This window comes from Sparus aurata, chromosome 6 (genome assembly GCF_900880675.1).
Source record: "Sparus aurata chromosome 6, fSpaAur1.1, whole genome shotgun sequence".
Taxonomy (NCBI): Eukaryota; Metazoa; Chordata; class Actinopteri; order Spariformes; family Sparidae; genus Sparus; species Sparus aurata.
Genome location: NC_044192.1, coordinates 3,329,678 through 3,356,352, shown reverse-complemented (window position 1 = coordinate 3,356,352; position 26,675 = coordinate 3,329,678). Strand labels below are relative to the sequence as shown.

The 26,675-nt window shown below is 39.5% G+C and overlaps 2 protein-coding genes and 1 pseudogene across 2 annotated transcripts; all 3 read left to right on the top strand.

Annotated features, from left to right (window-relative positions):
• Positions 1-461: 461 nt before the first annotated feature.
• On the top strand, positions 462-6,063 carry sec13 (SEC13 homolog, nuclear pore and COPII coat complex component). Its single transcript, XM_030419907.1, has 9 exons — positions 462-622; positions 831-875; positions 1,513-1,628; positions 2,381-2,532; positions 2,657-2,790; positions 2,964-3,097; positions 4,567-4,687; positions 5,009-5,155; positions 5,310-6,063. The coding sequence occupies exons 1-9, from the start codon at positions 620-622 to the stop codon at positions 5,418-5,420; spliced, it is 963 nt and encodes a 320-aa protein (XP_030275767.1). The 5' UTR covers positions 462-619; the 3' UTR covers positions 5,421-6,063.
• Positions 6,064-7,477: 1,414 nt separating this feature from the next.
• On the top strand, positions 7,478-12,067 carry LOC115583300 (deoxyribonuclease-1-like; annotated as a pseudogene).
• Positions 12,068-13,298: 1,231 nt separating this feature from the next.
• LOC115583256 (deoxyribonuclease-1-like) lies at positions 13,299-26,474 on the top strand. Its single transcript, XM_030419906.1, has 10 exons — positions 13,299-13,556; positions 14,226-14,323; positions 14,836-14,930; positions 23,318-23,404; positions 23,942-24,054; positions 24,132-24,244; positions 25,061-25,215; positions 25,291-25,387; positions 25,481-25,616; positions 25,726-26,474. Exons 2-10 carry the CDS (start codon positions 14,243-14,245, stop codon positions 25,848-25,850), a joined length of 1,002 nt encoding a protein of 333 aa, XP_030275766.1. The 5' UTR covers positions 13,299-13,556; positions 14,226-14,242; the 3' UTR covers positions 25,851-26,474.
• The last annotated feature ends 201 nt before the right edge of the window (positions 26,475-26,675 follow it).

Here is a 26,675-nt window from a genome sequence, read left to right as displayed (position 1 = left end):
GGCGAGGCCGGAGGGGACGCAGAGAGCTAACACACGATAGCTGCCCGGCGGGGAACCTGACACTTGTTCGGTCCAGATAAAAATAGACGTGAGGAGAAAGTGTAGCAGGGTTTGTGGCGCCACCGTGTGGACACAGTTAATATCGCAGCGCATTCGTTGTTATAGATGTTTAATTAAAACGCAGCTAATAATTGATTTTGTTGGTTAATCAACGTTAAACGTCAAGCGTTCGATTAAATTATCGTTAACAACCGTCAGTCCGTCTCTTAATGGCGTAACCTTTTGAATTAACCGCCCTTTCTCTGAGCTTTAAAATTACATTGTTGTGCTTTTAAATGCATATATACTAGCAATGTTGTCTTTATTTTCTTTATCAAAAATTTACGGTGTTTAATTTTATTTAATGTGCACGTTATCGAGCTCAATAAAGTTTTCCTATGTGGAACCTTTGGTAAGTGGGAACTACTGTTTCCGCCGGTAGATAGAGTCGCCGGACCCGGACGCTGGGAAGCGGTTGGAGTAGTTGTTGCCACGTCGGAATAGTTAAGAGCCGGGTTTATTCATTTAGAAGAAAATAAGGAATATACATTTCTGAGGGGATTCTCGTTTATCTGCAGTCATGGTGAGTCATGTAACAAATTATAACTGCAGGTGAAGCTGCTTGTTAACATTTGTGCTGTTAAACGTTGACCGTTAGTTGCTGACGTGCCCAAGTAGCTAGCCCGTTAGCAGACTTGCTAATGACAGAGAGCTAATCCCTAAAGCAGGAGTGTTTGTTCTTTATTTCTCTGTCATTTTAAATACTGATTTTTATTGTTTGTCAATTTCAGGTTTCCGTTATCAACACGGTGGACACCTCTCATGAGGACATGATCGTAAGTTTCGTGATTTTCCATTTAGCCTTAGCTTGTCATTAAAGCTAACGTTAGCATTCTCAGTATAAACAGGATTTGGAGGTAGTTACAACAAATACGTGAGGAATAATTCAGATGACATTGTGTAAAGCTTCATGTTGTCAGTGGCGTCACTGTAACTTGCCGTTAACGTTACTTTGATTTGACTGAGGATAAGGCTGGGCTCAGGTAAAGGTGAGGGGAAAAGCTTGCACAACACCGTGGCAGTCACAGCTGACACGCTGGCTGCTGGTGTTATGTCAATATTGTAATTTACTGACACTGTTTGACTTTGGTTAGTGTGCCACATTTTAGGAAACGATCTTATAAATATACACTTTAACGCAATACATTTTAGAGGTTTGATTGACGTGGAGGTTGGTAAATAAAAAGAACCCTGCTGGAAAAATCAGCATTGACTAGCACCAAAATACAACAGCAGGGAAACTGGGTTGGAGATATTGAACAGTTTATATATATATATATTTTTGAAAAACCATCTGCTGCCAGTGAAAGATCCATGTGTTCATTGTGCTTTTGATATTGTCAGCCTTGATGAAAATATGAGAAGGTAAAGTGGGAGATTATTGATCATGTCTTAATGTTGGTCTGTTTTCAGCACGATGCCCAGATGGATTACTACGGAACTCGACTCGCCACCTGTTCCTCTGACCGCACTGTGAAGATCTTTGATGTCAGAAACGGAGGACAGATTCTGGTCGCAGACCTCAGAGGGTAAAACACTATCGTAGCTTCACCAGTCCAATAAAATAATTGCTATGCAGCAGCATACAGATGTCATGAGAAGTTTAATTTAAACTCTGTCTCTCTGTTTCTTCGGCAGACACCCTGAAAACTAGAACAAAATAAAATTCATAAAAGTATGAAAACGTAAATCTCCAAAATACTCCCAACAGAAATTGGTGGAAATATTAAATCTAGTTTCTGATAAGCTATCATCACTCTCTATGTTAAGCACATCAACAAACATTATACATCAGTAAAAGCAAAATAAAGACAATAACTCTACCATGCGAAGAATAACATGTTGCATAATGCCCTTAACTAAAGTCTGGTGACACTCTGCATCAAAGCATTAAATGGCTTAACCAAACACTGTTGTAAGTGGGTCATTTTTAATCAGTGTTATCTGATAATAAATACAGTGTTAAGTTTTTAAATACTTTTTATAATTGCATTAAATTAAATTATTCACATTGAGCGTCAGTTAACTGCAGCCACAAAGAAGTGATAGATTAGGATTCTGTTCAAGGCACTTTACATTTCTTTGTCAGAGTATTCCTTATAATGAATTAGCAAAAAATAAAACAGTTAAAATTGCAGTTCAAAGTAAAAAAAAAAATCTTCATCTGAATCTGTATCTGATCTGTTTTTACACTGATAGCATGTTGTTGACATATTTGTTTAACATAGATTCTTTCACCCTGAGCGTTTTGATCTAAATGTGGGTCTCTGTGTTTGTGTAGCCATGAGGGTCCCGTGTGGCAGGTAGCGTGGGCTCACCCGATGTTTGGCAACATTCTGGCGTCCTGCTCCTACGACCGTAAAGTCATCATCTGGAAGGAGGATAACGGATCCTGGGATAAGATGTATGAATACACCGGACACGAGTCATCGGGTCAGTAGATCTCTGTGTGTTGAATAACATCCGACAAGTTCTTTTCTGTGTCTCCTCTGAGAGAGACATCAGTTTGTGATCACTGTCTTAAGACTTTGGTCTTGTTTTGTATGTTTGTGTACAGTGAACTCTGTCTGCTGGGGTCCCTATGAATTTGGTCTGATCCTGGCTTGCGGCAGCTCAGATGGAGCTATTTCCCTTCTCACATTTACTGGGGATCAGCAGTGGGACGTCAAGAAGATCAGCAACGCACACACTGTAAGTCTGAGAGCAGTTCTGAGTCGATTATGAGTTTATATCTCTATTTTCCTCTTGTTTCTCCAGACTGGCCTTACTACCTCCAGCTGCGTGTCTACGGTTTATTATTGTATCGCATTACCTGCAAGAGTATATTGTGTCTTGTTATTAATTCAGTTGTAATCTTCCTGCAGATCGGCTGTAACGCAGTCAGTTGGGCTCCTGCCGTCGTTCCAGGCAGTCTGATCGATCAGCCGTCAGGACAGAAACCGAACTACGTGAAACGCTTCGTCTCCGGGGGCTGCGACAACCTCGTCAAACTCTGGAAGTAAGTTCTTGTTTCGTAGACTTTCTGTGACATCGCATGTTTTCTGTGTGGTGTTTTGTGACTTAAGAATAGGGAGCAGTGAATAATTGAATGGTTTGTAAAGCAGATTCACCCACACTGTGTGAGCAGCATTTGTTTTCCCAGCATTTACAGAAGTTTGGAGGGAGCATCAGTAATGTGGTGGAGTTGGGTGTTAAAGTCTTTAAAACAAACAAACTATGAACTTCATACAAATCCTTTTAAAAAATGAAGGAATTATGGGCATTTAAATTAGTAAATTTACATGCATGAATAACTAAAGGAAATATATTAATTTTGCGAGGTTGACTCGCAACAGAACTTCAAAGTTAACTGCACCAATTTTTCACATCAAAATCAGTTTACACTTAACTATTCTTATACCATAGTCTGGGGGAATACTCGATTCTGATTGGCTGCAGGGTGTCCATTAACCCCTGATATATGGACACCTACTAAGTAGTTTCAGTGAAATTGTATGTTCCTCACCGTTCTAAATGAATGTGCTAGCTGGCGTATCATGTATCCACATGAAAAAAAATCGGAATATTATATTCCCAGCACTGAGTGCAGTCTGTCAGTCCTTCAGTGTCTTATCCTCTGAACACCACAGGGTGGCGCTGTAACACACAAGCTGCAGAAAGTTCACTTCCCCTCTAAACTTACTGATACGTGAATAATTTCACATCCCGTTCGCTGTTCAGCTCTCTGCTTCAGGCTGCGACCAAAGTAACGTTACACACGGCCGATCATTTGTTCGTGAAAATCTTGATATTGATTTGGGGACAATGACATGACTGGTTAGCTAGCTAGTCTTGTTAGCTAGCATACTGTCAAATTATATTTACTGTTTGTCAACTGTACGCAATGTTATTGACTTTGAATCTTGCTAGCATAACGTTAGCTTTCTAGCTCATCGCTGAGCGGACTAGAATATCTCCCGTTGCCAAGTCGTATCTATGATCCGTCCTATTTACTGGAGGAGGAACAACGTTTCTGTTGCATAAGAATCTTACGGAAGGGTAATGATTGTTCCAGGTATTAGTCAAACCCTCAGGCGTTACCAGGGAAACTAAGTTATGGCTTGTGAAAACCTTTTTTATTTTGATTGTAAAACACATGAAAATATAAATTAATTGTCTTAATTTCTTTTCTTTGGCAAGTGACCATGGTATAAGCGGGTAATGCCCGGCGAGGTGTCCATAAACAGGAATTAATGGCCTCTGCATTGCCATTAATTCCTGATTATGGACACCTCGTTGGGCATTATCCCTTACATATACTACAACACTACTATATATGTGCATAAACGCTGACTTCAGCCCTTAGTCTACAGTCAGATTGCATCATGGGTAATGTAGGAGCCATGTTTGACAGGGAAGACTCCGTGGTATAAAAAGAAACATATCTTGTTGCATAGACTGTCACTGATTGGTTGTTTCCACCTTCAGAGAGGAAGACGGTCAGTGGAAGGAGGACCAGAAGCTGGAGGCTCACAGTGATTGGGTGAGAGATGTCGGATGGGCTCCATCTATTGGTCTACCAACCAGCACCATCGCCAGCTGCTCCCAGGTGAGATTTATTAGAAGTTTCTTGTTTTGTTCACAACCTATATATATTCACTTCACTCTCACAGAGGAGGAGAGAAACCAGAAATAGGACGGGCAAATTGGCGGCTTGGTGCTCTGTCTAAAAATGGCTACTGTCCTTGTTTAATCTGTTGGCACCAATAACCTCAAACAGTTGCCCCCACACAAAAAACAGGATGAAACTGGCAACCAGGGAATCATAAAACATTCTCGGCATTGTTCAGCTGATGAGTAGGAATCGAGAGCATTTAGTCAGATACATTTCTGATATTTTGGTAACCGTTTTCTTTGAACCTTCTTTTAGGATGGACGTGTGTTTATCTGGACGTGTGACGATCCTGCAGGAAACACCTGGACGCCCGAGCTGCTCCATAAGTTCAATGATGTTGTTTGGCACGTCAGCTGGTCTATCACCGGAAATATTCTGGCTGTTTCCGGAGGAGACAATAAGGTAGAGTTTCTATAATAAACTAATACTGACACTGAATAACCAGAACACAAGGTTTTATTTGCTCCTCAAAATAGATGCATCAGAGAATGTCTCTGTGTTCTCATTCTCAAAAACACTGCTCACAATCACTAAATGTGATGTGTTTGTTCTGTAGGTGACGCTGTGGAAGGAGTCGATGGACGGTCGGTGGGCTTGTATCAGCGATGTCAGCAAGGGCCAGGGAGCCGTCTCCACCATCACAGACACACAGCAGACCGAGCAGTGACACTCACACACTCACACTCACACACAACAGTGACCCCGATCTTCAAAGATGAATTGAGCGTTACAAACATGACGGACATTTTGAGCAAACAAAACATCGTCCACACAGATTGAGCTTCTGTTTTTGTTTGTCAGTAAATGAGATTCACTGTTCGACCTTTACATCTGTCCAGGAAAGATATCACAAACATGACTGATAATTACTTTAACATATTTCTTATCAGATGCACTCCACCGACTCTTGTTTCCACCCAGTTTAGAGTTTTCTCATGTACATAAATGCTGGTCTGAATATAACTTATCCCATGATGCTCTGCTCCTGAAACATTCCACCTCCACCAGCGGAGAACAAACCACAACAATCACCCGGGATGATCAGCATCGTGGGAAATGGCAAACCCCTTTTATTTCTATGATTATTTTATTTGCTGGTTAATTAAAAAAGCTTTGTGTCGAGCAGGAAGCTCCGTCGTTTATCTACAAAACAACTCTTCTGCTCAGGCTGAAAACAAATCCTCATGTTGTCACAGACAAACAGCGTCATCGGAGCAGAGCAAAATATTATTTCATTGTCTGCCTCTCATTTAATTATTATAATTATCCGTAAATAAATGATTTTTTTCAATAAACTATAAATGACTACGCTTTCTTTTCAATTCAAGAGTTTCATTGTCAGTAACTACAAAGTCTAATCTTGTGTTAAATCCACAACCTGCCTTAATTAATCAGCCATTAATAAATCAATATGTTGCCATGACAACCATGAATGAGGCGTAATTGTAAAGAGTTTTTGATCGTTTTTTTTTTCTTTCAGTTGAAGATCAGAACTATGGATGTGTTTTTCATATTTGATGTAATTAAACTATAACGTGAAAACAGTTTTGTTTATGTTTTATATTCCTGCAAACATTCATTTCTGTTATTATAACATTACCTAAAGAAAGTATGTTGCATGTTAACAACAAAACAAAACAAAAAAAAACTTCCTTAATAGAGGAAATATATATTTTAATAGAGTAAAAAAAAAAAAAAGGGAACACAATCAGTTCTGTTGTTTCAAACATTTGGGAAGGAAATTCCTGACCTACTGATAGACCTTTTACCTGCCATTTTTTCTTTTTTGCAAATCACTTCTCACCTTCAACTCTGTCAAGTTATTCAATCGGCTCATCTTGTGTTTTTGTCTAATTGTGATTGGTGAGTTTCAGTTGTTTTGAAGTCAGGATGAGTTTAATTATCTTGATCTTAGCTATTTCAGAAGACTGGCTGATTTTTCAGCTTTCAGCACAGCCGTTTTCTTTCAGCTTTTGAACACATTATATACTTTACACTACTTTATGTTCCAGCATATCTCAGGAAAATCAGAACACGACAAGCTTTTTTGTACAAGGTCACAAGTCAAGACTATGACTTCGACCATGGATTGCATTTTATAATCTTTTCATCATTTTTTGCCGCCTCTTTTCTACAAATCACTTCTCACCTTCAACTCAGTTAGTCAATCAGCTCATCTTCTGTTTTTGTCTTATTGTGATCGGTGAGTCTGAGTTGTTTTGAAGTCAGGATGACTTTAATTATCTTGATCTTAGCTATTTCAGAAGTCCGGCTTTCAGAATTTTTGTGCAGAACATCTTTCAGCTTTTAAACACATTATATGTTACTTTATATTCCACCATATCTCAGGAAAATCAGAACACGACAAGCTCAAACTGCTTTTCTGTACGAGGTCACAAGTCAAGACTATGACTTAGACCATGGATTGCATTTTATAATCTTAAAAACTAGTACAGTTAAAACAATGATGATTTAATCTGAACTGTTGTAGAGTAGAAGTGTAAAGTAGCAGAAAATGTAATCTTATTCAAACGTCATGTAACATTCCTCCGCTGCGGACAGGAAATGAATCATCTCCATTCAGCACCGATTTGGGAATTTATTGTGAGTCACTGATTGGGTGAAAGCGCGGCAAAATTTGGGCTGGCTAATGAACTTCCTGGTATTCTCCCGGTCTATTCAAAGTGTTTTCAGCTGAAACTCTCAGTCACGTCTGCCGACACTCTGACATCGTCTGCTGCTGCTCCGATATCTGAGTTTACTCATCTCAACCAGACAGGTGAGGTTTTATTGTTGTTGTCAGTTTCTACTTTTCAATGTTACAAACAAGTTTTAACTTTGCAGCAGTAACATTTTTCATGTTTTATGTGCAAGTGTGTAATTTTCAATGTGTGACGTCGGGTCAGTTTTGGCGGCAACCTGCCGGACCGACACTAAGACATTATTTTACAGACTGCAGTGATGAAGAAAGTCATGAGAAGGTTTTAAATGATTTCAATTTTTGAACACTGAACATTTTTACTGTATAATCAGTTAGTTTATATTTATGTCTATGTCTTGCCAATATCTCGGCCATCCCACATGGGATGACAAGACACAAACTAGTAATACATGAAGGAACAAACATAAATGAATAAAAGAATAGTAGCAGGAAATTTAAATCAGAAAGTTTCTGTAGAGTGTGAATGAAAGAATAAGAAAAGAAATCATCTAAAAATAAGTTGCAGAAGAATCTATTCCTCAAAACTTTCATTGAGGAAATGAGTCAGAGTTTGAACTAGAAGTTGTGTTTATTCACACCATTAACTATGTTTCCTTTCCCTGGGATTATTTCCTGATATTACAGCAGAGATCAAAGTGGACACAGTTCTCTGCTCGATTGTTGTTTTATCTTTTAACAGCTGAATACAAATGAACTCACCTCCCTGCTCCGTGTACTACAAGCAGAGTGTTGATTAATTATTATTTAAAATACGTGAATAAAAATACAGTGATATAAAGACGACCATCTTCTGTCTGATGCTGTCAGATATGTTTTTGTGTTTTTTTTCCTCTGTTTCGCCTGCTGTCCTATTTTCCCCCTTTCTTTCTCTCAATTTCCCACTCATCACTGATTGTGGTTTGTTATGTTTGGTTTTGGTTGTTGTAATGTTAGCAGCATGACTCCATTTAAAAGCACTTAAAACAATGTGCTCCCAACTCTTAGTCTTATCTAAACCTCTGAAAATAAAGTACATTTAGTTTTTTGTCTTTTTGTTTTTTCAGTGAATATGAAGATCGCAGCCTTCAATGTGAAGAACTTTGGATGGAAAAAGGCCAACAATAGGTTTGTGCGGACACAACTGATCAAGGTAACACACTGTGCTGACTGTGTGTAATGATTTACTTTATTGAAATAAAGTAAATCACAGAATGAATTAAAAAATATAAATATGAGCATATTTGAGTGAAAAGAGCTTAGTCTGTTACGGATCGTAAACATGTGAGTGACATGTGTTGTTTGTATGTTCATCATAGAATCGACACCTCTGTTTAGAATCTCCAAAAATGACCTTTTAATGTTAAAAACAACACACTGTTCACAACTTACTGGCACACTAGAATAGAACAAAGGTGTTTAAATGTTAATAATAACACCTGTACTTGTCTGTTGCAGATTGTGTCTCGGTACAGCCTGGTGGTGGCGCTGGAGGTGATGGATAAAAGCGGCAAGGCCATGAACAAGTTCCTCACAGAACTGAACGCCTCTAGGTACATCGTCTACACATGGACGAATACACATCTGTCAATTTCACAATGCAAGAAAAACACATCCAGATGTATTCACACATAAATCATAACTATTATTTTTCTTCGATGGACGGATACAAAATGAGTTCCAGGTGTTTGTTGTTTTGTTTTTTTTTTGACAGAAGGAACAAAAAGCATCCGTATGCCATGGAGAGCAGTGAACCTCTGGGACGAAAGTCCCGCAAGGAGAAGTTTGTCTTCTTCTACAGGTAAGAAGAGAATAACTGACTCTGAACGTAAATCGAGCTTCTTATGTGCTCATCACGTCACATCACATCCATAATGTGGAAAATTATAAACACATTGTTGCATCTTTGTATTTGTATTTGTATATTGTATTGTATTGTATATTTATGCTGTTTTGTTTTAAGACATCCTGCTAAAAAACACAAACATAATGTTATCGATCAATGCAGTAAGAAGGTCTTCAAAACAATGTTCTGAAACTAAATTTAAGGTTAAAAATAACCGACATTAAAGGTAATTAGGGTAAAATGCTGTTCATCTAAAGTTTCTGACTCTGTGTGTGTGTGTGTGTGTGTGTGTGTGTGTGTGTGTGTGTGTGTCTGCTCAGGATAAATGAGGTGAAGGCGATCAAATCCTACCAGTGGAATGAAAAAAGCGTCGACCTCCTCGCCAGAGAGCCCTTCGTTGTGCGCTTCAGTTTGCGAAGGACAGGTACCTGTGTGTATGTGTGTGTGTGTACGTGCGTGCGTGTGTTTGTTGCATCTTACTGGTTGTATTTATGGTTCCAGCTGTGAAGAACCTGGTCCTGATCCCCGTCCACACCACACCCGGCTCTGCAGAGACGGAGCTGAGCGCTCTGGATGATGTGGTCAAAGCTGCCAAAAAGAAATGTAGGACTAAAGTAAGTGATACACAATTAAACGTATGATAATAATAATAATTATTACTATTTGATTGGAATGAGTCATGAAATTGTTGCTTAACTGATTTGGAGATGGGACTTTAAGATACTATAGCTTTTGAAAAATAATTTAAATTACTTCATCAAAAAATAAATAATTAAGAATTTAATTATCAAAATAATAATCACCGTCCACATATTTTCTCCTGAGGGAAAGTTTTCTATTCTCACATCCAACAAACAGAACATTATCATCATTCATCCAGAGTCACAGAGGACATTAATATTTTGAATACTCTGTGATACAAAAGAACGATAAAAGACTTGTTATTAATTTGTTTCCATTGTACGTCTGCATAGATGATATAAATTGTGAGACGCCCAGTTTATTTTCAGTGTGACTCTGGAAGACTTCAACAGAGTTCGTCTTTGTGTCTAGTTTGTTCTTCCTGATGATGTTTATGTGAATCATTTGAGTGCTTTGTTTGCAGAACATCATGATTTTGGGGGACTTTAATGCAGATGGACGTTACCTCCCCAAAAAGAAGAAGGCAAAGGTCTCCATATACCAACCGCCCTACCACTGGCTGATAGATGAAGATGCTGACACAACAAGCAGCAACAATAATGACCACACCTACGACAGGTAACTTTACACACTTTCTGTCACTATAGTTGTTATAGTATTCACTTGGTTACTGTCTTAACCTCACCACTCGACCACATTTGTCCCTGATTGTGACGGCGTTTCCTGCCAACAGGATTGTGGTGTACGGAGACGACATGTTAGACGCCGTTGAGCCAGACTCAGCTCAACCTTTCAACTTCCAGAGAGCCTACCGTCTCTCTGATGACAAGGTGAGACTGACTTTAAGGATGAAGGAGTTGGACCGAGATCAGTTTGAAAAACTTTCATACAATAAACTTCACAAACTCTCTCTGACTTGTTTTTCCGTCCAGACTCAAAAGATCAGTGACCACTACCCTGTGGAGGTGGAGCTGACGGAGAATAAACGTCAGACAAATAAACCCAGAGGAAAACCAACGAAGAAGAAAGGTACCTTACTGACATAATTAATGTACTCTTTGACCTGCAGTATGTGAGATTCACAAACCAGAACTGAAAACTCATTAAAGGGATATTCCGGTGTAAGTTTAATCCATGGTCTAAATCACCGTGAAACTGTGTTAGACTCCCTCTCGAGAGATCAAGTTAGCAGACCGCTAATTTACGGAGTTTTATCAACCTCAGAAACGACCGCACGACAACAATACACTGCAGTAAATGGATCCAAATATAAACCGCCACCAAAAAGCCACAAATAATGCTCAGAACAGCACCAAACTTCAGCAACAGTACAAATAGGGTCTCAGCACATAGTCCGGGGCATCTAACCTCCGCTAGCTTAGCTGCGGTCATTTCTGAGGTTGATAAAACTCTGTAAATTAGCGGTCTGCTAACTTGATCTCTCGAGAGGGAGTCTAACACAGTTTCACTGTGATTTAGACCATGGATTAAACTTACACCGGAATATCCCTTTAAGACTGAAGGTCAACACAAAAGGTATTAAGGGGTTTTTGGTGCTTTCGTCTGTTTGAATGTTCTTTGTTTTGTGATTATAAAATAAAAAAATATTCTTATTTAATGTTTCTTTGTTGTCGGGTGAAAATAAGATCCATCTGTCTTCAGCTCTGTCCCCCAGAAATTAGATAATCAACCACAGTGGTGCTTTAATCAGCTCATTCATGAGACGTGTTGAGGAATGATCTTATACTTCTTTTTGACACCAGGTGTCACTGAAGTCCTGAATACAACTAGTAAGAGCTCCAACGATGGACGCTGATGTCAGACGTCAACTGATGTTTCTGCTCTTTTTTTACATTTTCTTCTGTCTGAACTGTATTTTCTGTTTTGTTTGTGTCTTTCTCTGAATTAACCTCTGACAGGGAGTCAGAAGAAGAAGGATGTCCGGAGGGCGGCAGCATAACCCACCATGTTAACACAACATTTAACCATATAAACAACTTATTATCACATTTTGAAATAAACTCTATCTGTTGTTTCCTCATTAAAGATATAACATGTAAGATTTCTGCATTAAAGTTTAACATGTAAGATTTCTGCATTGAAATTTCATAAAACTGACAAGACCCTGGTTGTGAACAAGAGTAAGAGTTTTACTTTGACTTCAGTCTTGAGTCAGAGAGTGAGGAAGTCCACCAAAATAACTTAAGATAACACATCTAAAAATAAACGAAGGCACAGTAAGTCACATGACCTGAGTCACATGACCTGAGTCTGACTCCAGAAGCAAATGTGTGGCCTTGAAACTTACTTGACCTACAATAATAAACAAAATATATTATATCAAGTATTTACATTTTTGTATGTATCTGTAGGTTATGACAAAAGAAGAGTACAGCAGTCGTGAGGTTGTTTTAAATTAGTTTTTAAATTTGCTAACTTGCACACCTGTTTAATTCAAACATGAACTGCCTCTGCAGTTGCTGCATTAAGGTCTGAAGGTAATCATCATTTTTTTGGGAGAACAGTATATTAGTAATCACTCCATTCAAGTGTTCAACAGAAGTTACTAGAGTGTATTATTATTGTGTAACAGTATAAGACAAATGCAGGCAGTGGCGTGCAAAGACTTTTTGTAGGGCAGGGACGAAAAAAAAAAAAGGGCACATACAGCATGTTTTCGCCACTGAAGGGGGCACTTTAGCACGTGTTTTTGCCAACCAAGAGGGCACTTTTGCATGCGTTTTGGCTCCCAAGAGGGCAATTTGGCATTCATTTTGGCTCCCAAGAGGGCAATTTAGAGTGCGTTTTTGCCACAAAAGAAGGCAGTTTACCATGTTTTAACCAGCCATGGGGGCAATTTAGTGTGTTTTGCCAACCAAGAGGGCACTTCAGCGCGTGTTTTCGCGTTTTTCAACTGCGTGCAGGTATCGTACTAATTAATTTAATACAAAACTATGAGGTGATTCTAAGCAAAGTTTACCGTGCGAGGCAGCTGGATCATGATCATGGTCTTTCTAGACTTCAGTTTTGCATTGATTGAACACACAACCACTGAACCAACAGAGAGAGGTGACTGACTCCTCCAGAGGTTAGCATAGCGAAGAAGAGTACCTAGTAATGCTCTCCTACTGTTGATCTGATTGGTTAGCCTGTGATAGACACATGGCTCGTCCAATCATCTGCCAAACATTTATTTAAGGTGCCCGCCCTTTTCCAAACAGTTTTATCAGATGGTTCTGTGTAACTGAACCATCTGGTGGGTCAGATTAAAGCTAAACTAACAACACACTGATCGTCTACACTCACTTTCAGAGAAAAAGCAGAAAAGCACACTCTCCACATTTAAATTTCTCTTCAGGTCTTTTCCACAGAGCTGATGAGTGACGGAGCGCTGCGATGCTTGTGGTTAAGGGCTGAGCAGCACTTACAGACAGGAAACACTTACTGATAGCAGAAGCTGTTGGGTGGTTTGCATGTGTGTGCTGTATATCACACTGTGGGTCTATTCATGTGTGGGAACCAGCAGAGAGTCTTCCTGTCGCTCAGTGTTTCCACACTCGTTAGTCCGTCTGCAGACACAGGAGACACTTTATTATAAGCTTCTTTCAACCTGACTAGTGAGTTATTCTTCTGTTTGTTTAACATTTTCTACTTTTGTAAACTAAAAACTTTTTTTTTTATTTTACTTTAATTTCAGCTTTATTTTAAAGACTAGAAATATTAAAACTTGAAAATTAGCTGCTGACAGTGTTGTTCTGGACACAGATTTGTGTGAAGCAAACGTCCACAACTCAGTTTTATAACATAACATTGTTTGAAATTAACATTGTTGTTGACAGTGAAGCTGAGCATTGTGATGTGCATTTAAAGTGTAGGATTGGGAGGAAAACTAAGAGAGAATGCAACTGACTGAAATATAATGTGTAAAAGGGGAAAAAAGGTAAGTTTAGTGTCAGAAAGTAGCTCAGTATTTTTATTTTCCGTTACTTTTATTTTATTTCTTTTTAATTGAACTCTCCTGCATTTCAGAGGTAAACACTGCATCTCTGACTCTATTTAATTTACATGTCGCCATCTTATAGACTATGATGCGTTATCACAGATGCAAATAGCCATAAAACTCAAAATGTCACCTCCATCACACTGTAGAAGTTGTGGTGTAAAAGTCAGCTGACGTCTTTATTCTCATCAGAAACCACCCACAGCGTTCTAACTTTCCCACACTTCACTTCATCCGTCTCAGCTTCTTCTGCGTCTCTTCCCTTTTTTTTTCCCTTCCTCCACAGTTTGAACACGAGTCACAATGAAGATAGCTGCCTTCAATGTCAAGAACCTTGGCTGGAAAAAAGTCACAGACGAGACTGTGGTCCGCCACCTCACCAAGGTGACTCTTTGATAATAACATACTCTGAAAAATCAACGACGATAAGCGACCAGATAACAGAATAAATGTTGGCAATGTGCTTTTCTGCGAACCACAGATATGTTGACATGTTTATTTATGTTCTGTTTTCATCTTGTGACATCGCTGTACTTACACTCTGGTTGGGTTAATGCTCAAAATCCCCTTGTTTAGGGTTCAGAAATCCAAATTCCCATTAAACATATCAGGTTTTTGTCGACACAAACACGACTGGAAAATGACTCCAGACTCCTTAAACTACTCAGCGGTTTCACACTTCAACAAATGTTGAAAGACAGATTCAAACAGCGCTGACTGGCCTGGCAGCTTTCTCACCTGTAACTCCACCTGCTGACATAAAAGTCAGGTCATTAACATGTAAAGTGATCAATAATCTGCCAACATTTTATCCTGGGCTGATTTACAACGTGTATGTACACAGTATGATATGAGCACATTCAAACAGCACGCTGCTTTGACTGTGTCTGTTCCAGATCATGTCTCAGTACAGTGTGGTGGTCATACTGGAGGTGAACGATAAGAGCGGAAAGGCCATGGAGAAGTTACATCAAGAGCTCAACAGCAGCAGGTGAGAGAAGTTGTTTTTCTTACATGTGAAACACTAAACCAACAAATAATATGCATTTTTCTGATGAGGACATTTTAAAAAAATTAAATAAATAAATAAAAGGCATGACAGTGGTACAGTGGTACCACAGTGACAGTGGTATGACAGTCCACCACTTTGGTCCAGACTGAAATAGACAACAAATATTCGGCCGATTGCCATGATATTTTGTTCATATAATTATATTGCTGACAGAGGAAAGTCCACACATTGTTCCTCCAGGAGAAGTTCAGATACTAAGTAAGTGATAGATTACAGGCTCTGACATGTACTCAGAGTATCAGAGTAAAAAGTCTCCCTCTGAAGGACATTTGTGGTCAAAGCTAACTGAAGCTCACGTTATACTAATAGAATTGAAAGACTATTAAAGTTAAAGGTAGAATCAGTTGGATTTGTCCCAGCTGTTCCTGAACGCACCACAAAGACAGTTGATTGTTGAGTCTCATTCCCAGGACGTCAAACAGACACATGTTGGGTTGGTAAAGCGTCCCGAGCAGCAACAAAGAGAGAAAATCAGAAACTCTCAGCAGATACGAGACACTAACACGCAGTCTCACATCAGATCCATGAAACATACGAGACTTTTACAATAATTATTCCCGGTAACAAACTGAAGGTATCACGAAGGTATGCTTCCGGATTTCAATGTAAAGGACGACTTGAGAAAAAAAAAAAAAAACATCACTGTTTCAGTAAGTAGTCCAAGATTCATACACTGCTGAACTGAGTACTTCCTAGACTACTTGCATGAATAATATGATGTACTTTTACTGTGTATTTTGTGTGTATTTGGGGAGGTTTTGTGTGTCATTATGAAGATTCTGAGTGTCTTTGTGCAGATTTTGTGTGTATTTGTGGAGGTTTAGTGTGTATTTGTGGAGGTTTAGTGTGTCATTATGCAGATTTTGAGTGTCTTTGTGGAGATTTTGTATGTATTTGTAGAGATTTTGTGTGTCTTTGTGGAGATTTTGTGTGTATTTGTGGAGATTTTGTGTGTATTTGTGGAGGTTTTGTGTGTATTCATGGAAGGTTTTTGTGAATTTGTGAAGTTTTATGGAGGTTCATGTATTGGTGGAGGTTTGTAGAGATTTTTGTGTCATTATGGAGGATTTGTGTATATTTATGGAAGGTTATTTTGTGCGTATTTGTGGAAATTTTGTGCGTATTTGTGGAGGTTTAGTGTGTCATTATGAAGATTTTGAGTGTCTTTGTGGAGATTTTGTGTGTCATTGTGGAGGTTTTTTGTGTCATTATGGAGGTTTTGTCACCCAAACACAGCTGCAGACCAAGTACACCCCCTCATGGCAGCAGCACTCCTTGATGGCAGTGCCCCCCAGCAGGACAACGCGCCTGCAACGCTGCAAAAACTGCTCAGGAACGACCCGAGGAACGTGGGAAAGAGCTCAAGGTGTCAACCTGGCCTCCAGGTCCCCCAGACCTTAATCCAACTGAGCTTCCACTGGATGCAGTCAGAGCCAAGAACGATCCATGGGGGCCCCAACATGGATGGGAGTTGGTTCTTACGCATCCCATAGATGCTCAACTGGATTGGGATCTGGAGAATAAGGAGGCCAGTTTGACACCTTGGGTTCTTTGCCATGAGGGGGTGTAGTTGGTCTGAACGGTGTTTGGGTGGGTGGTGTTTGTCAAAGAGGCTCCACAGAAATGACAGAACTCAAAGTTTCCCAGCAGAACATTTGATTGTAACAAGATGATCAATGCTCACTTCACTTGTCAGTTGTTTTAATGTTTTCGCTGAACAGTGTAGATATACATGTTAAATACTTTTCATATTTTGCATAAACTGAGTTTTTAACTAGATTATTCATACTTTCACTGCACTTTGTCTAACAGATTTAGTTACTACTTACTTTGCAGAATCATATTATCAATATTAAATATTTGCTGCTCAAACATAATGTATTATTATAGGTTAAGTTATCGAGCATTAAAAGCAGAAAGTTGAGACCTGAAAGAGGAAATGCGAGACAAGCCAGTGTCCTGCAACACGTGATGTCGGTATATTCATAAAGCAATTCTGTAGAAAGACAGACGATTTTTGAGTCTCATTCTCAGGTCGTCAAATAACGCACTTTGTGGGCTATTAACAGGACTCTGAGAGTCGAGTTGTTAACAGTGACAAGACTTGTATTTTCATCAACATTTTATTTCAAGATATATTTTTTAAACATATTTTTTTGTGTTTATCCAGTAGCTGTAAAAACACTCCTTGAATCCTGTGGGTTTTGAGGTGGGGCCTAAGTCTGCTCTGGTTGGTCGGTTTACACAAGCCTGATAACCAAGTTTGCCTAGCAGACGACAAACAACTGGAACGCTGTTACTAAACTTTTGTGCCTGGAACTCTATGGTGGTGAACTGGTTGCCATAGCTTACAGCGCTCAACATTTTTTAGCCAACACTGTTAACCTGAAAAGCTCACGATGTTTCTCCAGCAAAACAACAATTTCCAAGGCTTCATAAAGCTTATCAAGCACTCTCTGAATGCACATTTTCGTACTCGAGTGGTGACATACCTGCACTGAAAAGAAACCTTCAATACACTCAGAAGGACGCAGACAAACTAACAACCGCTCAAGCTTTCTGTAGCTATCAGTTCGCAAGACAACAACTCCAAAGGCTTCATAAATCTTATCAAGCACTCTCTGAACCCACACTTGCGCACTCGAGTTGCGATGTATCTGAACTGAAAACAAATCTTCAATACAATCAGAGGGACGCAGACAAACTAACTACCACTCAAACTGTTTGTAGCTATCAGTTCCCTGCACTTCAACCATGAACATCACCACATCAACTGCTTCCAAATAAAAAACGTCACCACAGCACAATCGGATCGTTATTAGTGGTCTGCTGGGCATTGAGGCCGAGGGCCCTGTAACAGCTTTGTAATGATCTCTGCATGGTGTTATCAAGCAGGATGCTGTTACACACAGTTGCAAAGAAATTGAATTCCTGCAACTTTTTTTTCATTTTGTTTTATCACAGAGTTCAACATTATCTTCAAGCAAAGGCATCGCGTCCATGCTCACTGAACTCGCCATTGAAATTGTCATGGACAGATGAGGGCAGAGACCTGAGCCGCTTCAGTGGCGTCAGGCTAGCTTTTACCGTGGCCCTGAGCATGTCCCTAGCCAGGCACGAGGCCCGAACTAAACACGCACACTTTGTGCACGCTTCTACCATACCATAGGTGTCTGAACATGAGGGACCTGTAAGTTGGCGGGATAGCACAAGGGCTCGTAGGATACGCTATTACCAATACCAGCAGCTGATCAAAGGCCTGACTACTGCCATTCATGGAAAACACAGCTTACAGCTCCGATGGACAGCACTCGGGCATTTGCCATTGAAGATAGCTGAAGTCTGGTTAAGTTAACCTGTAACTTACAATAATAACACCAGGTTTGACTGGCAGACCACTAACAACTTGATTGCTGTTACAGAACTTTTGTACTTAGAAAGCTCTATACCACAAGCTCCAAAACAACACGTCTCTGCTGATTTCTGCTGGTGTTGTAGTTCTCAATTCGCTGCAATTCTACCATGAATAACAACGCCAATGTTAACATCAGGCTCTGCTCAACATAGTTTATACACTCAGGAGGGCATAGACAAACTAATAACCACTCAAAAGAAACCTTACACAGGCCACCTGATATTAACATGTCTCCAGTGATTCTGCTGGTGTTTGCAGTTCAGTTTGCTGCACCTCTACCATGAGTGAGACGACAAGAACTGCTTCTAATCCAAAAACTTCACTACCACACAGTTGCAAGTCAGAAATTGAATATGATCCTTATTAGGGGCCTGCTGGGCGAATAAGCTAAGGCTAATGATGAATCTACATAAATGAAGCTGTCCATTTCAGTCCCAGCTCAAAACCCACAGGGTTCAAAGGAAGTGGAAGTATTTTAAACAGGTTTTGTTTTACCAAGAGGAAATATAAGTCTGTGTTACAGTGCCTAAATGCATTTATTTGATATAATTCATAAAGTATTTAACATGTGTAAACACTGAGAGCCACAACATTAGAACCAGTGACAGGTGAAATAAATGACACTGATCATTGTGTTCCAATGTCATGTTCGGCTGTGAAACCATGAGTCCTAGCATTCATGTGGATGTCTCTTTGACAAACACCAGTCACCCAAACACAGCTGCAGACCGAGTACACCCCCTCATGGCAGCAGCACTCCTTGATGGCAGTGCCCCCCCAGCAGGACAACACACCTGCAACACTGCAAAAACTGCTCAGGAACGACCCGAGGAACGTGGGAAAGAGCTCAAGGTGTCAACCTGGCCTCCAGATTCCCCAGATCTCAATCCAACTGAGCTTCCACTGGATGCAGTCTGAGCCAAGAATGATCCATGGGGGCCCCAACATGGATAGGAGTTGGTTCTGGCGCATCCCATAGATGCTCAACTGGATTGGGATCTGGACAATGAGAAGGCCAGTTTGACACCTTGGGTTCTTTGCCATGAGGGGGTGTAGTTGGTCTGAACGGTGTTTGGGTGGGTGGTGTTTGTCAAAGAGGCTCCACAGAAATGACAGAACTCAAAGTTTCCCAGCAGAACATTTGATTGTAACAAGATGATCAATGATCACTTCACTTGTCAGTTGTTTTAATATTGTGGCTGAACAGTGGAGATATACATGTTGAATAAAATATAATCATATTATTTATAAATGAGATCGAAAAAATGCAGGCGTTCTAAACACATGTTGAACTGAAACAAGGCCAGTTGCCTACAAAATTGCACTTTGTAAAACCCATTTAAAATACTACTTTTACTTCTTTGATTTCCCATTTAAGTTACTTGTACATTGCTTGTTTGCAAATTTGTTTGCCTTTCTGATTAGTTTTTTTTAAAAAACAAACAGAAAAAGAGGGAGAGAGACTTGTGTTCCAACAGTGACACTGTCGTGGCTTCTGCCAAGCCAAACTGTCGGTATGCAACGACCTGAGAATGAGACTCCACTAGACTAGAATCATTAACTGATCCTAGAGTATTAATGAACAGCAACTGACAAATCTCACACTTTCTGCCTTTAATTTTTTGCACCTCCATTGCACTGACCTTGTTGGACCAGGTGTCTCTCCTCTCCGGGTCTGATCACCATACAGGTCAGAGCTGTTCCACCTGAAGCTGAAGACAAGTCCCACTGTTCAGAGAGAGGAGGAAGTACTTTAGTATAACATGATGACTACATGCATATGTGTGTTTGTGTGTATATATATATAAATATATATATATATATAAATATATATACATAAATATATATTCATGAATATATATAAATAAATATATATTCATATATATACATATGTATATATATATATATATATATATATATATATATATATATATATATATACACACACATATACACATATATATACATATATATATATATATATATATATATATATATATATATATATATATATATATATAAGAAGATTTAATCAGACTACAGACACATCCGGCAAAAAGGGGATTTCTTACAGGACTATAATTTCATGATAAAGAATAAAATAGCAGTCTGTAACCATGTGCATGACATCACTTCAGGAGTCTCACATCACTCTGCACTGTAAAATCTACTATAATCTGATTAAATAAAAATGTTTTTATTTAAGTTTTTTTTTTTTTAAGGTAAACTAAAAGTAAACCAACTGTATTAAGACCTGAAAACATTTAGTGCTTTAGATACAAGTAATATGATTTTAAAGTCTATCTTCTGACACACAGGGAGTCAGTGTAGTGACACATTAAACCAGAACTGAGACAAACACACTGAATCCATTCTGTACAGGCTACAATGAGGCTGCATATTGTGTGTTAAACTACTTTAGCTGCTCAAAATAACCTTCTAGATGCTGACATACTAACATACTGAGACATTATTAAACACATGGAGCCTGTAAGCTAACTGTGCTGTACTCACTTATTCGGCTGTAACGATGCTAGTAATAACAAGCTAACATTGCACAGCAGGATAATGGCGTCATGCTAACACTCTACAACAGAAACACACGTTCGCTAACATGCAAACCAATCTGTAAAAACACGTCGATTAAATGACTCAGACATCTTTATAGGCTTGTTATAGTGTCAGTACCCGGTTCATGTGTCCTTACCCGTGAATAAAGGCAGCTGAGCCGCTGCTATCGTGTTTCCAACAACTTTAAAGTCAGCTAGCTAACACAACACAACCACTCACTTGACTGACCAGCAAACGTTAGCTAACCAGATTTCATACCGTTCTAAAGAATACATACATTTAAAAAAAAAGTTCCATGCCGATTTGACTGAAACTACCAACTTGTTTTGAGAAAGAGACCTACATTTAATTATCTGTGCATTATTCATGTTATAGACATGGCAGAGATAAAACGACCAAAATCACAATGGAGTTTGGTGCACCGAGCAAAACACAACGTCCATCGCGGATTTAATTGGATGTAATTAAAGGATTATGTTCCAGCCGAATTCACCTCAACACTTAACAGTTAAATGAGACGTCTTCAGCTTCTGTTCAGAGTTATTTCAGAAACATTTGAGACTAAAACAAATCTCACCGACATGAGAGGGAGGCTGGCTCCATTTAACCCGCACATATGTAGAACTTCGGCTTAGACAACATGGAGGTAGTTACTATGTGGAGCTCGCTGATATATGAAGGAACATCACCTGGGCTTATTACCTGAGATCTGTAGGTCATAACTGATCTGTACACCTCCCACACAGACATGAATACACCTGTACTGAGCAGGTAACTGGACACATAAAGCAGATTCGTACAGAACAGTTTACTCACCGTGTTCGTGTCCTCAGAGAAGAGCAGCTCCAAACAGAGTGACGATCAGTCAGCCATTATTATAGGCATCTTAAATTTTGGAGGGAAATGCACTGACTTAACGCGGGAAACGAGCGAGACCGCCCCTTTTGGCCCGCACCACCTGGATTCGTCAGAGAATCTGTGGGCGGGACTTATTTTACGTGGTTTACGGGGATCCAGCTGGAGTGTCTGCAACTTTGAAAGATGTTTATCTCAGTTGGTAGAGCAGTCGTCTGGTCACCATAGTGTCTGTCCTTGTTCTGGGTTCGAGTCCCCACCGGGGCATCTGTCTGCATTCAGTTTCCTGTAGTCTCTCAGTCTGTGTTGGCTATAGAGGGTGAATTTAAAAAGAAACCAAATATTAACAGTACTATCACATCTACATAGTTATTAATTGGATAAAAAGCAAATTTTTATTTGTTATTATTCCAATACTAACGGAATGTAATCAGGTTACATTACTTTAATGTTGTGATTTGGTGAAATCAGGTAATCTGGACACTTCAGCTCAAGTGTTATTGATTTCTGTTCTGTACTTTTACCATAAAATGAATGAAATTAAATGTGAATGATTATTTCATGTGGGTGATGTCACAGAAAGGGGCGGGGGGCTCTTGTACATATTATGTGCATAAGAATATATTTCTTACTTTTTTATTAAATTGTTTATTTTGTACTATTATTATTGTTTATTGTTAAATTGAACTGTCCTCAGGCTGCTGTGTGACACACAAATATCCCCGTTTGCAGGAACAATAAAGGAATTTTGATTCTGATTCTGAGTCAGTCACGATCCCTGGGAATTGCATGAGGAAGTCAGTGACATAATATTCTGATAAGTCATAAATAAGAAAGTGTTTCTTATATTTTATCACATTATGATTGTGTTGGGACGGTCACATGGTTCTGACATGAGAGCGGCCTAAATAGCACCAACAAAGGAAAGTGTATCAACCCTAATGTCCAGTAGGTGGCGCCTGCTTAACACAGTTCCCTCCAGGTTTGACATCTCCCATCTCCCATTGTCTGAGAGCACACCTGAATGCATCGTCAGTTCTGCAATGATCGATGAACGGAGAAAATAAGAGCATGTCCGTTACTATGGTTACAACCCCAGTCCCAGAGTATATCTCGAAAAGTACGCAGTAAAAGTACTTCATATTATTCATGCAAGTAGTCTAGGAAGTACTAAGTTCAGCAGGATATGAATCTTGGACTACTTATGGAAACAATGTTTTTTTTGTTTTTTGTTTTTCTCATGTCGTCCTTTACGTTGAAATCCGGAAGGAAACCTTCGTGATACCTTCATACTAAATTAACGAGCCTGTTTTTAAATGTGAAGAGGAGAAACTGTTCTGTGGTAATCAGGCTCAACTGCTGATGTTGCAAAACCCCAAACAGACTTTTGAAATTGACCTGAGAAACATACACACACACACTTCTAAACTGAGTAATAATCTCCTTCTGTTTCTGATTCCCTCAGCTGGAACCGAACCCGTCCATACTCCATGATCGCCAGCAGTCAGCTGGGACGAGACACCTACAAGGAGCAGTTTGTTTGTTTCTACAGGTAGGAAACTCATCTCCAACCCGTAAAATAAATGAAGGAGATCCCTCTGAAATTAAAGCTGTTATGAAGGGTCGTGATGCCACTGTGTGTGTTTTTACAAATTCTACATGTGATGTGAAAAAAAGCCACTTGTGAAAATGTCCAGTTCACATTAAAACTGGCATTCACATGAGAAAGTATTCAGAGGAAGTGTGAGACTGACATCAAGTGACATTTTCATAAAGGATAGAATCAGCATGAGTTGTCTGAAAGAATGATGTCAATCAGTGGCTAAAGTGCATTGTAGGTAATGTAGGCTCCAGGTTTTGACAAGCAGTCCACTGTTCTATGATTGCACTCCTGTAACACTGGATCGATCCAGCAGAACCACACATATCACCTTTTTATTCCAAAGCATGCCGCCTACATTACCCACAATGCAGCTTAGCCAGTGAGTGACATCACTGGAAGCAATTACGACCTTTATTTTTATGACCAAAATTACTTTTTCTCGTGTGTGTGTGTGTGTGTGTGTGTGTGTGTGTGTGTGTGTGTCAGAAAGGACGAGGTGACGCTGGAAGCTTGTCATCAGTATGAAGATAATCAGGTTGGAGACGAGGACGTCTTTGCCAGAGAGCCCTTCATCCTGCGCTTCAGCTGTCCATCTACAGGTCTGTGCTGAATGTTCCTGTTGTTGCATTTATGTCTGAATGTGTCCACGTGTGTTTAACGTTTCTGTGTGTTACAGTTGTGAAAGACCTGGTTCTGATCCCGGTCCACACGAAGCCCGAGGACTCACAGAAGGAGCTGGACGAGCTGCACGACGTGGTCGATGCAATCAGGAAGAAGTGGAGAACTAATGTAGGTCTGATAGTGACAAACACCAGAGTGAATGTTGGCAGTGTGCGTTTCTACAAACCTCAGATATGCTGGAACTTTTCTTTATGTTCAGTTTTTTATTTAGTTTATGTTTTAACAACGCTGTTCTTACATTCTGGTTAGGTTTAGACACAAAGATCACATAAAAATTCAATTAACATTTTAGTTTGAAAATATCTGGTTCTGTCGTCACAAACAAAGCTGGTCATATAAAGTGACTGTATGCTGAGCACCAGGGGAATGTTGGTGTTATTGATCACTTCTTGAGGTATAATGTGCCTAATGGCTAGCTGGTTAGCATGCCAACTTCATTAGATATCCCGGCAACACATTACAATTCTTGACATTCTGTCGATAATTTGAGTTATTTACATTTAAACTTAAGTTCTTAGCATTTTTGTATTTTCTTTACATACAGATGTTTTCTTTCCTTCCTGGACACGTTTCAACTCTGGGAAATGTTCTTCAGCTTTCTGTCACTTTATGGCTGTTTCATATCTGAATGCAGATACAGTATGAAAATCTGAGTGTGATAAAGAGCCAAAGACTGAGCACGCTGTCGGGCACTCCATCATTTAACTTTTATATGTATTTACAGCTGAGAGCACATAATGATGCACTGAATGAATTAAGAACATGACTGATGGACGACAGATGAGACAGATACCTGCTGTCTTCAGAGAAAAGGAAACACAGGTGTGCTGGGCTGTTGACCAGCAACCATTATTGGCTTCCTCTCTGTCGCCCAGACTCCTAAAAAAACTGCAAATTATTCTGGTTGTGGTTTTTGTTTTTCAGAAAATCATGATTTTGGGGGACTTTAACGCAGATGGACGTTACCTCTCTAAGAAGAAGAAGGGAATGATCCGCATCTGCTCGGCTCACTACCATTGGCTGATAGAGGATGATGTCGATACCACGTCCAGTAACTTAAACGACCACACCTACGACAGGTGAGACGCGGCTCAATCCGTGTTTCTGTCTTGTTTAATCGTTTCTAAAGTTTGAGATGCATCTTCTGCCGACAGGATCGTGGTGTACGGACAGACCATGCTGAACGCGGTCGTCCCCGGCTCGGCCAAGACTTTCAACTTCCAGAGAGAGTTCAAGCTGACTGACGAGGAAGTAAGAAGCTCGTTATCATGAACCGTTTAATGTGTTTTTAAAAAGAGAACATCAGAATCATAACTCAGAATATGACTGTATTTCATTTCCAAGACTCTGAGTATCAGTGACCACTATCCTGTGGAGGTCGAGCTGAAGACTGATCAGAAACACAAAGCTCCGACTCAGAGGAGGATGGTTCTGACCCGAACAGAGAAGACAACGTCCAACAGACAAACTCAGAAGACAGGTATCTTTTGTTTTATTTATGTTTTACTATCTGAACACTTACTGACTGGAAGAAATGTGAACCTGCACAATTCAGTTTTGTCCTGTTCATGTCAATTAAACACTAATAGGACCACAGAAGAAGAAGGTCAAGCCACCAGGATTACAGAAGAAGAAGAAGAAGATGGCACCTAAAAGGAAGAGAGGACAGTCATCAGACACTCCAGCCAAGAGAAGACGTTTGGACAAACAATGAACAGACTTTAAAGATCTTGTATCAATCAATAACTTAAAAGAATTGTTTTTAGAGATATAGCCAGAAATAAATGCTTTAAAATGTGACATGGAAGGTGTTTCAGCTTCCTGATTATTTAAATCTGCCATCGCTCAGCACAGCTGGTTCATTTTGATACCGAATGTCCAAACAACCTTTTTTTATGTTGCACTCAACCAGGACAATACTCCTCCAGCCGGACTTATCTAAAGAATAGATATAAGAATCGTAAATTAAGTTTCTAGAAACCAGCTTTAAAAGGCAACACCAATACCGTAAGACATGATTTATTTATATGACTGTTTTTTTAAAGGAGCAATTTGTGAGATATGGCCAAAATTTGAGTTTCAAAAAATGAACTAAAATTATCAACAGAGTGTGAAGAAACAACCGGCTTTACATTCAGAGATGTCTCATTACTGTGTTGCAGAGAGTTGCTGAGCTAACTTTAGCATGCTAACCAGGCTATCCCGGGCCTGTCCTGTCTCGTAGTACCACTTTGTACCACAAGAATCGACAGTCTGATTATTTCAGCTGGAAGATGTGTTTGTTTCACAAGTTCTCTGAGCCTTTATTGTGAAAAACTGAAAAAAATAAACTCACAAAATGTCAAGAAATGAAATACTCTTGTTTTATTTTCATCACTAAATCATACAGCTCTGTGTCCCCCCTCCTGACTACCCAGCCTGCTCTGATTGGTCGACTCTGACACATCTGACCCAGCACCTGTAACGACAACAGAACAGCTGTGCTAAAACTATTTTTAAGTACCGAACTCAGAAATTATGCAAAAGTGAAATCTGAGAC